This window comes from Rousettus aegyptiacus, unplaced genomic scaffold (genome assembly GCF_014176215.1).
Source record: "Rousettus aegyptiacus isolate mRouAeg1 unplaced genomic scaffold, mRouAeg1.p scaffold_m13_p_5, whole genome shotgun sequence".
Classification (NCBI taxonomy): Eukaryota; Metazoa; Chordata; class Mammalia; order Chiroptera; family Pteropodidae; genus Rousettus; species Rousettus aegyptiacus.
In genome coordinates, this window is record NW_023416308.1 from 64,506,418 (window position 1) to 64,524,409 (window position 17,992).

Consider the following 17,992-nt stretch of genomic DNA (forward strand, 5'->3'; position numbering starts at 1 on the left):
TCACAACTATGATCTGTGGTCTAATTTATGTTTCGCGTCTCCCAATATATCTTCTGAACTAGATTTTAAGTTTCCAGCGCTTTAGGGGCCAGATTTGACTTCTTTTTGAGCTCTGTAGAACAACCTAGGATAGTGCCAAGTGCTTTATGCCAATGTTTGTTCAACTTCTTGCCAGTAAAATAAATGCCTGAGATTTTTGGCCTACTCTCCTGTCAGCCACTACTCTCGGGATGGCCAATAGGAGAAACAGGTTTGGGTAAAACATTACTTGTAATGGAACCTGAATCAAATAAATGAATAGGTTTTCCAAGTATAATGCCACAATAATTGTATTATATGACTGGAACTCTGTGAACGATTATGCGCTTGGCTCACATTTGTATACTATCCATAAATTTATTTCAGTAGGAAATAACTACTGCATTATTTAAAAAAAAAATGTGTGTGTAGCCTATCATAGTAGTTATGTCGTACATCCCGCTATTTTTATGTTCCTGGCATGTACTATGTGCTCTCTATCGACTCCATGATGACTAGTTATAAGGAAGAAAGTCAAATAAAAAGAAGAGAGGAAGGAAATCTAACATAAGCAAAAGGGGAAGAAAGAACAATCCGGTTGAATGGATGATGCATTCCACCATGGCTCTTAGTTGTTGCTTTTCTAACACTCATTTATGATATATATTAGTGTCATTCATATTACAATTTTTGCTGTTTTAAAATATCATCCTCATAAAATCAGTATAGCTGTGATGTACTTAATGATATACTTTATTAATGTATTATGGTTAATTATTTGGGAACATAAAGGATAATTAAAAAATATACTCTTAGCTAACCAGGAAAAATAATTTTGGAAATAAAAACTTTAATACCTTTAAAATAAAAGTAAAAAACACTGAAAAATTGTCAATGTTTTTCTAACTCTTACTTTTTTCTTCTTATGCAAAAAAAAAAAAAAGATATTGTATGCAATCTGTCATTTGATGAATCATCCCTATGAAGTAGATCTTACTTTTACTCCTTACTTATTAGAAATACAGAACGCAGAAAGTTGAATGATTTGTTTGGTTTATTTTAAAATGCCACAAAATGTGAAAGAATCAGAATGGGATTTTAGAGTTTTAAGCTCTCCTGCTTGATTTATTATTTTGAACTTGTTTATGGAGAATTTAAAAAGTCAATAAGTTTAGGGTCTGATTGATATGTATTATTTGTTTTCAGACCATTGAGATGCAAACTTTCAGTTCCTTTTATTATGTTTGAAGGCAGCTATGCTCACCACTGTACCGCCAATGCCACATAATTCCTGTTATTATGTTTGTTTAACATTTCTTTGCAAGGCCTATTTTATCTAGTCTTAACCAAATCAAATATGATCCCTGTACTTTTTCATTTGTGTTTGAAGATTTAGCCAAAGTAACTATTATTACAGTGTTTATTGAAGTGAAAACTTATATATGATTGAATGAATGTCTACTAGATTTGAGGCTGTCAAATTCAAGAATACTTGTAATGATAGCTATGTTTTTCTCTACCATGTATTTGTGGCATTTTTTGAGGGGCGAAGGTGCTAAAATTTTTGTTTGGTCCAATAGTAAATTATTAAAAATTTAAAAAATTTCTCAATTTCTCTTAAGATATATGAGGAACATTTCTTGGATAAATGCTATGTGAAGTTAACAAGAAAAAGATATTTTCTTATACTGTGTCTCTGGATTTTAATCTTTTTTTAATCTATTTTTTTTAAATTTAATTTAGTGGATTGCTGAAGTATCAAACTAATTTAGATACCCATCCTCCTGGCTGCATCAATCTTAATGGAACCCATTACCGGAATATTCACTTACCAGAGTATCTTTCAGAAAATTTTCATGAATCTTTACCTGGAGAATTTTCAAAACCAGATGAGCTTACTCGGAATACATTTGTGAAGATTTGTATGGAGGAGCCCAAGTTCCAAGCTAATTTTCCACAGGTCAGATTAATTTTATGTGTTCAATTGTTATTTCCATAACAATTGATCAGTTGTATTTAAACATATTTTTGGAAATTTATAAAATAATTATTCTTACAGAATTGAACATTTCAAGATGTCTCAATAGCAAGTCAGTACCTATTGTTCCATTAGAGGCAGCGGATGGTTCAAGAAGAAAGACCTGTGATATTACAGATATATGATCTTTGCATACTTATGGCCCTGGTGCTTACAAAGATACTTTCCCTATCCATTGAGAAAAATAGGTTGAATAACAAAAATATTAGTGAAAGAACTAATACTAATAATATTTCCTATTGTAGTATAGTATAACATGATGGTACAACGTTATACATAATATGATAAATAACAAATTATAAAATCAATTTATTAGCTGCTTAATACTGCCTGCTTAACATTACATGCTAAGCAGTGTGCTAAAATGCACTGTATGCATAATTTCTTTCACTATTGACAAGAACTCCTTGAAGCAATCACTGTCATCCTGATTTCTAATGAGGAAATTGTGGCTTAAATACATAAAATATCTTGACCAAGCTCTACAAACTAATATGTGGGAGAGGCAGATTGCAAAACCAGGTCTTTGACTAATGCTTGCTCCTGGAAAACTTCTTCCCCACAACCCAGTGAGCAGTCAGGGCCCTAATCCTCCCTTGGCTATAGGATCTGCCCATGTGAGAATTACGCCCTGTATATTTGTCAGTAGCAAGTGGAAGTAGTGGAATGGGGATGCCAAAGATCTGCTTTAAGAAGAGGAAGAGAGTAAATAGAAAAGAGAGTAAAGGGCGTCAAACCCAGGTTTGACTAGGAGACTAGACTTTGGGCGGTGAGCACATAACAGACCGTACAGCTGTTGTATTATATAATTGCGCAACTGGAATTCATATAATAGCCAATGTTACCCCAATAAATATAATTTAAAAAAAGAAGAAAGAAGAGTCAAAAGGTAGAATGATTTGTAAATGACTTTGGAATGAGTGTGTTATTCTTGTATTTATTATTATTAATAATTTCGTAGTTTTCTATTAAACTTAAAACTTTTTTGAACTTTTATGAGCTTCACACAATGCTATATTTTAGGCATTACAGTTATTGCAACTTCCATTTTACTTATGTGAGACCTGATGCTCAAAAGGTAAGTGACTGTCCCTAGAGTGCAAGGTTGCTGCATTACAGAGCTTGTCCTGTGATGCCTGTTCTCACAGTGTCAAACTAGACGTTAGGAAGAGGTATGATCTCTGCATGGCAGGAGGAGATCTGAATAACTATGTAAATAAGTTTTAAAAAGTGACCATTAAAATAAGTTTGGGCTGGAGGCCTTCAAGTACGGAGGGAGATATAGTGTGCAGTATTAGGAGAAGGGTAGGACACACAGGCTCCTGCACTTCCCAGAGTATTCTGTTCATCTTCGGGTCAGGGCTAGCCCTCTGACACACATGCAAAATGGTTACGTTTTCCAGATTCTAAATGTCATCTTCTTGTTCATGTTATATTTATTATATAAAAGTAAGTTGTAAACAGCACGCCTAGTATATACTATATTTAAAAATATGTACACGTATTTTACATTGTGTTTACATTTTGTGTATGTACATTATGCATATACATTATGCAATAAAAAATATCTAAGTTTTTTTTTTTAAAACAAACATTGGACTGGTAGATTTTTTATGAAATCATTTTCAAATTTATTTGAGTTTTTGACTTCCCTTTCTAAGCTCTTTAGAGAAAGATATTGTGTATATGCATTATATATTTGTTATGTGTACAGGTATGGAACAATGTATAATTAACAAAAAAAGGTAGTTATAACCTGGGCAATGGTTTGAGGCTAGGGTCTTGACATTACTTTCCCATCTGTTTTGTACCTTACTCTTCTTTGAATAAGTTGTAGTGAACATTTGATATTTTTTACTCATTCGTTACATTTTATTTAAAATATAGGTTAAATTATTATTACAGTAACATGTGAAATAAGCAATTGGGAAGGATATATAAGATTCCTATAGTACAAGTATTTCTTGAAGTATAATTCAAAAATTCTCCCTTAGACTTGGCTCTGGATTTCTGGACCTTTGTGCCTGTATTGTGCTGAAAGACTTTACAGGTGCATCCGGAGCAATAAGCCAGTTACCATCATCTCCGTCATAAGTCATCCCTCAGATGTCATGGAAATTCGAATGGTCAAAGAAAATTTTAAAGCAAGACCTGGCCAGGTGAGTCAGCGTTCAGCAACTTATAAAATATCTTTATCCTTATATAATTTTTGAAAATTAGCTGATGTACCATTGTTGGCATATTTGAACTTCTTTCTTGGTCATTTAAAAATTATGTTTGTTGCTTTTTAGTATATTATTCTACATTGTCCCAGTGTGTCTGCATTAGAAAACCATCCATTTACCCTCACAATGGTAAGAAACTTGTTTTTTGACTTTCAGAATAAAATGCAATTCTTTCTTTATTATGTGTGTCCTCCACATCATTGTATAAATTATTCAAGGCTCTCACCATATGTTTATTTAAGGAAGCCATCTTTTTACACAGAAATATAATTATTCTTTCATAAACTTTCTAACTCTTATTATTTTCTACCACTTTAAATTTCAGGAATTAATATATTTAAAATTTATTAGATCTTGATTCAAATTGCAAAAAATTTCCTGGATATTTTCTTTTTATGAAGCATGTACCAAAATATAATATGTATGCTCTTTTCTTTAGAATAATTGGATTTAAGGGAAAAGAGGGTACTCTGAGGTGGAGGCATAAAAAAATCCAGGAAGTGTTTAGAAAAGTCCAGTGTAATTGGTACCTAGCTGTATTTGGGGGAGGAAAAGGAAAATAAAGTCAGAAAAATAAAATGGAATAAATAAGGGAGAAAACTCTAGCTAAATGGCTAAAACATCACCAGATATTTTTAGCACATTGTTTAACATTGTATGCATTATAAAAGTGGCACTAGCCCACTATAAAAAGTAGCCAATTTCCAACTATTAAGGTAAAATAGGAACTTATCCTCATTTTCCCCACCCTTCAGTTTTTCTCTCCACAGTTTGACATATATTCTTCCAGACATTTTCCTATATACTCTGGCATATGTAAATGTTTGGCATTTATTTAATCAGTCATTTATTTTATAATTTTCTCTTTTCACTCAGTAATATATCATGGGCAACTTTCCATATTACTATATTTATATATGAGTTATTTTTTTAATGACAGCATAATATTTAACAGTAGGAAAGTACTGTAATTTAATATCCCCCATCGATTATGAGGATTAAGGTTTTATTTAAGTTGTAACGAAGGTAACTGAGAACAGGGACCATATGTTTAAATATATGCTTAAATTTGCAACATAACTGAGCGAAAGTGGGGGGCAGAAAAATAACTAGTGTCAGAGTACTGAGATGTAGGGTTTGGGTTGTACCAAAATATTTTTGCTTCCTTGCTCCAAATTTTGTACACTGTTTGTATGTAGCAACTTTATTTATGAATAAATTAAAATCAATGATTATGGAAAGGTAGTATGACATCTAGTGGAATAATTAACAACACTCTATTTTATCAAGAAAGATTAAAGTTCAATAGTGCATTGGATGGAGGCAAAGATGTTGGATACCTGGAATTCTATATTCATCAGGGTTTCCTTTCATCAGACCATCTCTGAACAATGGACTTTGTTGTGTATAGGCTTAGGAAATGGTTTATAGCCTTCACAAATTTGGGGGGATTATTAGCTGGTTCATTCATACTATTATTCTTCAAGGGAGTTTCGTTTTCATAAGAGAGAACTGCTACCAAGAAATAGATTTGAGTGGAGCAAACATTTCTAAGCTAAATTTTATATTATGTTGTTAATTTACTATTATCGACCTTAAATAAATAAACAGCTAAGTATTTCTTTAGGAAAATGGATTTATTCAGGAACAAGAAAGAATTGCAATTTAGGGCATTGCAATTGTTCTAATGGTGAACCATGTGCAAGTCCAGAGAACAAAGGAGAGGAACTTTCTTTCAGAGAGGAAAGGCAGAGTTCAGAGGGGCACTCGTACACCGTACACTGAGTCTCTTGGAGGAGACTGTGAGTTCCAAGTGTAGTGGCTTTTCATTGGCTGGGCGGTTGCCAGATGAGGAAAAGATCTTCCTTCTTCCTGCTGGAGTAGCAGAGCAGAAAAACCCTTCCTGTTGGAAAGGGAAAGTTCCTCTCTTCCTGTTTAGGGTAATGGACTGTGAGTGGTGAGTGAAAGCTCCCCCTATGGGCTCTCGAAACTCCAATTTAAATGAGATTTCTGTTATTATTTTCACATTATCCTTTCCTGCCATTTCCTTTTTTTTTTTTGGTCTAATTATTTCTCTTTGTCACTTACATGTAAATGCATACTTCGTGAAGTTTTCCTGGGATGGTTCCTTTAAGGGTTTCTTTGAAATAAAACAAAGCAAAACAACAACAAAAGTTCCATGTTCTGATTCCCACTAAAAAGTGTTTACATACCACATCTTTGTCAAGGATAATAGTCTCTACTAATTAAATGCCTAAAAGGTTTCCTTATAAACTTTGAAAATATTTATTACTTAATTCTTAGCATATTCCCATGAGACATGTATTGTTAACTCTATATGATGCAGAAAATGTGACTAAGAGAGATTGTTATGTTCCCACAGTCACATAGCTAGTTGGTGGCACAGGCAAGATGTAGACACAGACTTGTCTGGCTGAAAGGCGAGTTGTTAACTATTCTGCGCTCTCTCATCACTCATCAATGTTTAGGGCATTTATATTTCTAAAACTCTTGTTGCTTTTGGACATATTTGTCATTGGAATCAAACAACAACAACTAAAAACCACTTAGGAGAGAACTTTACTGAAACTGTGAAAAGTTATTTTTAAGAGAAATATGCAATTGAAAGTTTTAGATTGCCCATACTGCTAAGCTCTTCATATATTGTGGAGAGTTAAAAGTCCAATTCTCATACTAGAAAAAAAAGTCCAATACGTATTTTCATATACTGTACCAGTACGTATTAAAAAAATCAAATCTATAAATATGCAATGATCACAGTTTTGAGTACTGGTTTAATTAGAAACCCAAAAGTTGGAGATTTAATTACTTAAGGTGCTTCAGCATTTCTTACTCTTGACATAAACTTTCCTACACAAGGATGACATGATGATTTGACGGGTTTTCTCAGGAAGTTGTGATTGTTTTCTGCTATTGCACCTGCGTTCTCTCAGGGCAGAACTAGCAGGCACATGCTTGCTCACGAGACTGATGGAAATCCGAGGGAATTGTGTAGTTTTAGACGATGGATTTTGGAATTTCAGACAGCTTGGGTTGGAGGCCCCATATATTAGTACTATGACTATGGACAAGATAATTAACATACTTACCTTTGGTTTGCTTCTTTATAAAATGTGCATAGTAATAATAAATTCTCTATGGAGTTACTCTGAATGTGAATTAAAAAGATATAATCAAGTGCTCAGTATGATTCTTGGCATATAGTAAGTTCTCAGTAGGTTAGAAGTTGTTATTCCACAGTCTCATCCACATTTTTCCTTTCAAAATTTATTGACACCTCTCCATTGTTGTTGTTACTCTCCATGTCACCTTGGCTAGTGTGGTTTGCATTTTTTTTTTTTTTTTTTTTTTTGTTATGCTAGCTGTTTCAGATAACAAGTGTAGAACCAAGACAGGATTAACTGACTTTTTTTTTTTGCCCTGTTCTGCAGCATGCAGTGACTAAGCTGTGGCTACATACTGATGTCATTTCGGGGACTGATGATTTATTTGCCTCTTGTGGTTTACTAGCTGTTAAGATGAATAATGAACCTTTATTGCATAAAGCCTGGGTATAATTTTACATGTTGTTCTTCAACTGTGTAGTAGATCTCTTAAAGTATTTTTCAGCTATGCTCCGTAATTATCAAAGTTTGGATTTTCTACCAAAATACATCTTGTATTAATTAAGGTATGCTTTCATCTAATTTAGATGTATAAATCAGATATGACTTTAAAAAGCCTGTACTTTAGAAAATATGAAACCTACTGCTTACTACAAAATGTAGCATTTCTTAGTATTTAGCTGGTGTAGACAATAATTAGGCTCATTAATAATTTCATGGATTCTCAATTGAAATAATGCAGAATCTGCTGTTTTATGGTAGTAATAGATTTGTTTACATAAATATCTCTATCTTTTCATTTTCACAATTACACATGTACTTTCCTGACATCTGTACTCTAAGTTGTATGATTCATTATTTTTAAGCTTGGATAACCTGATTTCACATATTTTTCCATGAGTCAGAGGCAAGTCTAGCTGTTAATTTGTTATTGTCTGTACTTTTACATAGCATGCCTGCACTTGCCATCATTTTGGAAATAGTCACTTTGGGAATAGTTTTTCCAGTTTTCAATAAAAACCAGACAGTGGCTATGGATCTCTTAAAGACTGGAAATGTTTTTTGTGTGTTTTTTGTTTTTGTTATTATTTATGTGTAATTGCATGAGTTTAAGTACAAGCAGGAAATCTACCTTAGCTTTTTAGATCTTGAGTCTTGCTGTCATCTATCTAATTCCTAAAAATTGCTTTTCTCTAGGATTTCACAAATCTTTTGCTTGGACAGCTTAGAAACTCAGCTCAGATAGATAGCAAGGCAATACTACATTTTAACCTTAAACCAGGTATAGTGATGGAAATTGCCCTAGAAGGTCACTAATGTTCATGAAACATAACAGGACGTCCGAATTCTCTGAAAATTAAGCATCATCTGATTGCTCTAGTTTGGCTTTTTTTTCCAGGGGAAAAGAAAATATTTCTTCAGAGCCTAATGAGAGCCTATATGATAAATATGAACTTAAATAGGACAATATATTCAGAGTGAACCAGCTGTTTAATATTAAACTTGATTTACTCAATTGGTATTTTCAGATGCCTCCTTCTACCTAGGTACCAAAGAGAAAATGATGGATAAAAGCCCTTTTTGGACTCACATCTCTTTTCAGCCTCTCCCCTTTTTCTCAGTTTTTCAGTTCCTTTCCTCTCATTCTCTCTTAAATCCTCCAACTTTTGCCCATAACACTCTACTAAAACATTTATTTCCAAGGTCAACAATAACCATGTTATTGCTAAGTTCAAGAGTCATTTCCCAAACCTCAATGGCCTAACCGCTCAGCAGCATTTGGCATAGCTGATCACTTGCTTTTTTTCATTTTGCTTCCAGGATATCCACTTACCTGTTTTTTCCTCTTAATTTTTTGGCTACTTTTACCTTTTTTAAAAATCCTGTTCCTTGCCTTCCCCGTGACCTCTAAACATGAGAACACTCCAGTGTCCATTCCTGGAATCCCCTTTCATCTCTGGCTAAACTCATTTCTCTAGTGATCTTATTTAATGTTATTGATGCATCTTTGTGCTATCATTTCCCAGATTTATATTTCCAACCCAGACTCCAACTCCAAAGTTCAGGGTCATATATCCAACTGTCCGCCAGAAACTTTCACTTGGATGTCTAAAGAACATCTTAAGTTAACATGTCTAAAATTGAACTCCTAATCTTCAACCTCCCAATCCTATTCCGCCCATAGTCTTCCCCCTCTTCAGATAGTTCCAGCTCATTGTCTAATTTGGTCAGGCTAAAAACCTGGACTTTAGTCTTGACTTTTATCCTTTAAAAATATATAGTAACAAACTGTCTACAAATTTTCTTGGCTGTACCTTGAGAATATATCCACAATTCCCATAGCACTCACACAGGTCCAATCCACTACCATCTGGATAGCTTCCTAATTGGTATCCTTCTGTCTGCCCTTACTTACCTAACAGTTAATCTTAAGAAGCAACTAGGATGATTTTTTTAAAGATGAAAATCAGATCATAAAACGTGCAATGATCACAAATTCAGTAGTTTGAATTTCATATCATTTTTTTAAATGGATATTTCGGGTCGTTTTTTTTGTTCATAAACCAGGCAGTTTTTACCCTTCGTTTTTCCCTTGATATGTATTGACTTGCATCTGTGTGAGTGTGAGTATGTGTGTGTGTATGTGTGTGAATGGAAGAGGGAATGTAGAGGCCAGTGCGGCTGGAGTACGCTAAGAAAAAGGCAGGATGATAGGAGATAATGTCAAAGAAGTCCTGAGGAGTCATATTATGTAGGGTTTATAAGATGTTGCAGGGCTTTGGCTTTTATTTTGAGTCAGAAGAGAGCCATTGGAGGGTTCTGGGTAGAGGAATGACGTGATCGGGCTTACTTTTTAACGGAATCACACTAACTGCTGAGTTAAGATTAGATGAAGGGAAGCAGGAGCAGAAGCAGGGAGACCAGTGAGGAGGCTATTATGGTTATCCAGTTGGGGTATGATGATGGTTCAGACCGGGGGTGGGTGACAGTGAAGCTGGTGAAAAATATCAGATTCTTACCATATTTTAAAGTTAGCGTTAACAGGATTTTTTGATAGACTGGGTTTGGAATGCGAAATAAATAGCACAGTCAAGCTTATTGTCAAACTTTTTGGTCTGAGCCATTAGAGCTGCATTAACTGAAATAGGAAAGGCTCTCAGGAGAGCAAGTTGCCAGGCAACCCTGGGTTGACCTCACAGATTGCAAGTACCTTGTCAGTTTACAATCCTTTATTTTTCATGCCTATAGCACCTTGTCTTCCCAGGTGGTCTCCCATCCAAGTACTAACCAGGCCCGACCCTGCTTAGCTTCCATGATCAGACAGGATCAGGCTTGTGCAGGTTGGCATGGCCATAGAGGAGAGCAAGTTCTGAGGAGAATTTGTAGAGCCCAGTTTTGAATAGGTAAATTTGAGATGGCACTTAGTGTGCTTCTTAAAAATATTTGCTGAGTGAATGCATGGCATTCTGAGCCCTACTTTCCCCTGTGCTGGGCATTCCTGCATCTAGAGCCCTTTTTGTCTCACCTACTTGTCTCTGAGTTTATGAGGAGTAGTTGCTGGGCTCTCGCTTGGGGGTCACATTATCCACCTTTTTTTTTTTTTAAAATCACGAGTTCCCAACCCCAGGTCCCTTCTATTATCTCTGAGACCTAAAATGTCTCAAAGTTGTGAGGGAAAGATGGGCTTGCTTGTCAAGGTGATCCCCTTTTTGACGGTAGTGGAATTTCCACTTTGTATGTTTTTTTTCAGTTGAGTCAGTTCCCAAAGCACCATCTTATCTACGTTTCACCTTTCAAAATTTGTGACACCTCTTCATTATTGTCATCATTCTCCATTTCACCTTTCTATTGAGGTTTCCATTTTTATTTTTCTAAACTGTCATTGAATGTTTTGTTTTTTTGAGGGAGATAAGATAAATTCACACATTTTATCAAAGTTAGTAAAAGTTCATTTATATACTCCTCCAGAATCTTTCTGTTTAATACTGAGTGTAATTTCGTCATGCACGTATACAAGTAAACAGTATTTTTCTATCAAGTAAACAAGTAAACATTAAAATGTTATATTTGTCAAAATGTTTAGAGTCATGATGCTACATTAATTACGATGGATTCTATGTTCCTGGCTCATTATCTCCTTACTTACTCTTAGAACTATCCTCATTTGTGAAATTGCATGAACTCTTAGTATAATCTGTGGAACATTTTGTGTATTTAATACATTGTTATTGAATGTATGGATAAATTACATAAAAGAGATAGACTGTAAGAAAGGGCATAAAAATCAGATAATATAGGGTTTCTGTGAAGTGAGAAATTTGTATGGAGGGAAAATAAGAGTTTCTTTATGAAAGTCATGGCATTTAAGAGGCCTTAAAGAATTGCTAAGGTTCAATATAAGAAATGGGAATGAAGTCATTCTAAATGACTAAACTAGCAAGTGAGGAAATGAAGGGACAGGAAAATGTGTTAGTTGATTCATGCTGGGTTAGCTGGATTAGAGTGAATCAAGAAGGAACATGGAATATAAAGTTGGAAAGAATTTGGAACAGATGTTGTTGGTCATAGACTATAGGAAAGAAAGAAGGGGGGTGTTTTTCCTCATGTGGACACAAAAGGTTAATCAATACGATATTACTTCAGTCATAAACTTTCTTTGGTAAGATTATTTGCAAGGACTTGAAAATTAAATGCTGGCAAAAGGAGATACTCAGTATTATTCTGAAATTTGAGCCTCTGTTTTGATAAGGATGCGTAGGGTGCATGTCCAGACACAGGGAAATGAGAAGGAGAAGATAACTTGGCAAGTAAGGTAACAGAAATTTTATATATATTACATTTAGAATGAATTTCAGGTGAAAATGTCTAACAGGAGCATAAAATGTGAAACAAGAGCTTTCAAAGAAGGAGTTAAAAATAAAGACCTGGCAATAATGTTAAAGAACATCATGTTCTAGGATCGTTTTCTCTGGTTTAATAAATTCAAAAACAAGCACTGTGGCTTTAAATTTCTTTTCCATGTTGAGTAAATCCTTGTGCAGTGACATCATTTTTACATTTAGTTCCCAAATGTAAGACAATTACATAATATCTGTTTATATTTTTGTGGGACTGTTATAAAATCATTAGTCTTTCGAGCACATTAAAAACCCAATACGATGTTGAACAAATAATTTGAAGAAAAAATTATTATTTTTTCTCCAGGATAGCAAAGTACACCTTAACCCAAATATGTTGTCATAAATTCTGTCATTTTATTTTCTTATTCTTAAACTAGGTGTTCTATATTCTACTACTTACATTAAGGTCACCATAAGCCAAACTACGTTCTCTTCATCTAAGGAACTTAAGTGAGCCTAAAGAAAGACTCAGCAATATTTTAATGTTTAGTTTTAGATTTAATTTTTTAAAATATTTAAAATTAAAAACTACAAAGGCTAATAATAAAATTTTTAAAAATTGATGTGTGTGAAATGAATTCTCATTTTCTTCTTCTTTAATTTTACTTATCAGAAGTTATTGTTCCAAATAGAGTATTATATATTCTCAACTTATTTCTATGTATGGAAAAAAACCCCACTAATATCTGTTTTTTATTTTAATAATGTGATTTTATCTACACATATTATCTTGCAACTTTTTAAACTAAAAATGGTCATGAGCATATTTCTTTATTAATGTTTTAGGAAAAAACAAGATAGCCATAGATATCAATACTTTATTATTTCTTCCCTTTGAGAAGTTTTCTAAACATTCTTTGAAAGATAGTAAGGAAACACTAAAGAATAACTACACTGTACTTTAAGCAACATTAGTGAATCTGAACATTATTTGTGCAAAGTTACTAAAATATGATTCTAAAATCTTCAGTCATTGTTTCAAACCATACATGCCGAAGCCATTCTGTGTGTTATTCTGTGCAGGGCCCCTTCAAATCAGCAGTGATATGATTGGGCAAAAACTATGTAAAAAGCTCTCTTCTTAATTTTTAGCTAGTTTGAGGAAGTATCAGTAATTTATAAAGCCATCATTCCCAAGAATTTGAGAGCAAAACATTGTGTTTTATCTATTTGAAACCACATTAGTATTTAAAGCTATACTGATACATTTGGCCAGCTCTTAAAAGAATAAGGTTTATAGGCTCCTTTAAGAGCTGAGAAGATGTTTAACATCATATATAAATATCCTTTACAATGTCTGTGCTGAAGGAATCAAACAGATATGAGTACTTGGCATAAATACATGTTTTCCTTCAGAATACATTATGAGATTAAATCAAGTCAGGTGCACACTTTGTCACACAAAGACAAACCTTTTTGCTCCCTATTCTGATATCTTCTTGGTTTACATTTTCTTTTCATAACCTAAGTCAATGGGGTAAACATCAGGCAACCCATGGACAGTCAGGTTGGTAGCTTGAAACTCTGTTGGAATTCTTGCTTTCTGCGAACTATAATTTTTATTGCATAGAAGCTCTGGCCAGCCTTAAGTAGTACGAAGTAAAAATGGTAGGTGGTTTTTACAGATCACAAAATCTTACTTGGAGGTTGACTGATGACAAAACTGATTAATCTCATAGTTATTAAAAAACAATTTAAATAAAATATATTAAATATTCGAGTCATAATTATAAATCACATATTTTAATACTATAAATAATATTTAAATTATATAATATTTTTCTGGAATTTGTTAGGATGTGAAGTACGTAATAATATCTGAAGAAAAAAAGACACTAAAATTACTAGTATCCATTTCTTCCTTTGTAGTTAAAAGCCATATCCTCTCAGAGATCTTAACTCAAAATATATTTAAGCAAGATTTGTAGTTAGAGGTAATATACTAGCAGTTTTAGACTGTGTGTATTATGTTTTATATAAATACCTATGAGTGTGTAGAGAAATGTGTTTTAATATTGACTGGTTGACATTTCTTTTTTTTTTCTTCCAATAATGGGGATCTATACATTTTTAGTCCATTCCTTCCTATTTTCTATTGATTTGGGGGCTTTGCTATAAGAATAAACATTGTATTCAATGATACCTGGCAATACATAATTATTATTCTGAATTGATTCTAGTATTTATTTATTTGTTTGTTTCTTTGTTTGTTTGTTTTTTAGTGTCCTACTGAAACTAAAGCAACATTTGGCATCCACTTTAAAATAGTAGGAGACTGGACAGGTATGTAGAACATAGAGTTTTAAGATATATGCTTTGAAAATAATGAGTCATACAAAAATTTTGTTGTGCTTAAATAGTGGAATTACCAGCATGTATAGAAATTTGTATGTGTTTTTAAGCTATTGTTTGTTTTCTTTCTTTGCTTGTATAGTTTTGATATTTATGTTCTCTTCTTATAAGATGCATTTTTAAGAATTAGAATATCTTGGATATTAGTAATTGTTAATAATGTATTGTTCACTGTGTTTACAAATCATAGGTTTCTGCCCACTTGTCAGATGCACTGGCAATAATAGGAACACTAAAATATGCTTCTTAGAAAACATGATTTTAAAATTAGTGGTTGGTTTTGCTCTTGAAATAATCAACACTTGGGATTGATATTAAACAAAAATCTTCCACTTCTTGCTTGACCTTTTTTGTGGTATTATCAGCTCTACAATATCTTTGGAATAGTGGTCATTTTTAATAGGCCTATTAGTGGTTACATTTTATTCATTTATTCAATAAATACCTTTTTATTACCTGAGAGAATGTGTTAAGAGTTCTGAAAAAACAAAAGAAACATTATTCATTCTTACATTCCCTTGACCCAACAGAGTGACTGGCAAGCGAGTGTTCAGTAAATCTTAGCTTGTTGTCTGGTTGTTTAGGTTGGTTACTCAAAGGAAAGGATGCAAGAATAAACATGAATATAGATATAAGTAAAAATAAATCGTAACTGATTGTTAAGTAGGATTTGTGAAAATTACAAAGAATCAGAAAAAGATAGAATCAGTATAGTTTAGAGCTATAAGAGAAGCGTCACAGAAAAGATAGAATTTGAGCTGAACCTTGAAAATAAAGCAAATGAGAAAAGAAGTAGGTCATTTAAGTGAAATTCACAGCATTGTCAAAAATCAGGGAAGATAATGATTAAACCATATTTAAGCCTAAATCAGGCTAGCAGAAGCAAAGATTTTGTTCTGGGAGTAGCATAGAAAACCCATTTAGAGTCAGTTGATCTTGGTGAAGATCTTGAATGCCTCGACGAGATAATAGAATAATTAGAGATGCTAGGGAACTATCAAAGAATTTGGAGCATAATGAAAGTAGTATTTTTAACTTGATTGTTGGATCAATTAAAATCAGGGGAAGACATTGATGCTGAAGGGCAGAGGAGAAGGAGTGAGTGGTGGAGTAGGGATGGAAACTGGGAAGTAGGAAAAATTGATGTGTAAGCACAGGATGAGAAATTAGCATCAGAAGGGAGGAACTAATTTCTGTAAAAATCAGAAAAAGACAAGATATTGTTTAATAAAACAAATATTTTAGGAAGGACAGTTGAAAGAGATTATATCAAACAGTCAAAAAATAGCATAAAATTCTTTGTCTATAGAAAAGGCAGCTGGCTTATAATTGGAGACTTGAAGAAAATGGAGAAAATATGCAACATTGGATCTCATGCGCAAACAAGGAAATTAATCAAAAGATCTTTAAGCAATGATGACCTGTTTGGAATCATGAAAAATCAAGCTTAAATAGCTATTGTTCATGTGATAGCATTCAAAGAGATCATGGTAGTCCATTGTTAGAAAAATACCAGTGTAGTATGGAAGCTGTAATTCTCATGATAACTGATTGATATAATCACACTTGTTTTGCACCATTTGACAAATAAAGAATGAGTGATGTTCTTCTCTGGTAAGAATTACGATATAGTAAAAATTAAGTTCAATAATGGATGGTAATTGATAGAATTCTGCATCTAAAGGGAAACAAGCATAATGAAGATATAATTTAACTCATCAGAGTAAGCAGAAACTTTATGATAGTTTATTACTAGCTATTGTTAGTGAGTTTTTTCACAAAGTTATTTTCTATTGTCAGTAGCTCATTAAAATAAATTATTTCATTTATTTTAATTTTTATTAGGAACACTTAGTAGTTTTAATTGTATCCTTCCATTTATGTACTATGCCACCAAGAGAGAAACAAGATCATCCTATTCACAGTTCAGTTCCAGTCAGATAATTTTTAATTAATAGACCTTTGTTGTCATTGACTTCAAATATTTGTTGATTTTGGAAAAAAAATACCAAACATTTATGCAGAGAACTGGTAAATAATTCTGTTGCTATCTGGCAGTTAAGTTAAAAAAAAAAAAAAAAAAAAAAAACCTAACCAGTTTAGCTGTCTCAAACCAATGTAATTACAATTATGGAAGGAAAAATGGTAACATTATTCCTGAGACCAAAGATCACTGGTTTTTATTCTGAAAGAATTGATTAAAGTTTTGTGTTAAGAGCAGAAGGTACAGGAAATCCCAAAGAGATTCTTAAGTGTTTGAATATCAGAGGTTTACTTTTGAAAACTGGCTTTGAGGTATTTTTCAGTAACTTTTTCTTCCCTATAATATGTTCTGACTGGGCAGGTCTAATAGACAGGTTTGAGACCATCCCATGCATGATTTTCTTAAGACTAATGAATTAACCACACCCAGCTGCAAAGTGTCCAAGAAGCAAATGAAACAGTTCTATGGCACAGAACAAGGAGGCATCAAAATTTCATATTTGTTGTTTAGCTTTTTATTTTACCCAGGTCTCTAGTTGCATCTCCTAAATATGTGAAAGACTCATTAAAATTTAAAAAACTCTTTAAACCTCTTAAACACAATTCATATTTCTTCTTGAAATGATGATGGTAGAAGGGGTGGAGTGAATTACCCAAATAGATTTCTCTTTGAATTGAATTAATATTTCGTTGTTCTTTTAGAATCAGTCATGCTTTCCAATTTCAACTATATGGTCACAAATTGCCCATTTGTTTGATTCTCTTTCTAACTTTCCAAAATGTCTTATTACTTTTTTCATAGATATTACTATTGAATAATGTCTAAGATAATGTTACACCATTGGTTATTTTAGTGGTCTAAATAGCAACTTACTCTAGAAAGGTTTGAATTGTACTACAAAAGCATTGTATAGCTGACATCCACATTTAATTAATTTAAGTATTTTTGTCATTTTTCTGTGCAATAATGAGTGGATTGACAATAAACATGAAACAAAGGCTCATTGTATGTGTCACATAACAGCTTTTCCCTGAATCTTGGGTGTCAGTTCCCATACTGTCTATTATAAAGTCTTGGTATAGTCAAAAGATATGGTTAACTTTTAGGATTCAAAGTGGGAAAACAGGGCCATATAATCTGGATTTGCCGTGATCACATAATACATTGATATTCATAGTACAAGTAATCTAAAAACTTTAGTTAAAGTTGGACCAAAAAAGAGGTGATAACTCTCTATCTTTATTTACTTCTATATCACTATATTAGCCATGTTTCATATTTCATCTGGCTAATTGTTTATGAACAGATTTAAAAAAGAATATGTATAATGTATTTAAAGGTGTTTTCTT

At 33.0% G+C, this 17,992-nt stretch overlaps 1 protein-coding gene and 1 pseudogene across 4 annotated transcripts in view; one reads left to right on the top strand and one right to left on the bottom strand.

Annotated features, from left to right (window-relative positions):
* NOX4 (NADPH oxidase 4) overlaps positions 1-17,992 on the top strand; it is a 138,882-nt gene that overhangs the window by 54,968 nt on the left and 65,922 nt on the right. For 3 of the 4 annotated variants that reach the window (XM_036220478.1, XM_016153167.2, XM_016153169.2), the window contains exons 9-12: positions 1,762-1,978; positions 4,051-4,215; positions 4,348-4,410; positions 14,530-14,590. In XM_036220478.1, coding sequence (XP_036076371.1) covers positions 1,762-1,978; positions 4,051-4,215; positions 4,348-4,410; positions 14,530-14,590 — 506 coding nt within the window. The remainder of the gene's footprint in view (positions 1-1,761; positions 1,979-4,050; positions 4,216-4,347; positions 4,411-14,529; positions 14,591-17,992) is intronic. The other variant, XM_016153168.2, reaches the window with a different exon arrangement.
* Positions 10,647-10,765, bottom strand: LOC118603075 (annotated as a pseudogene).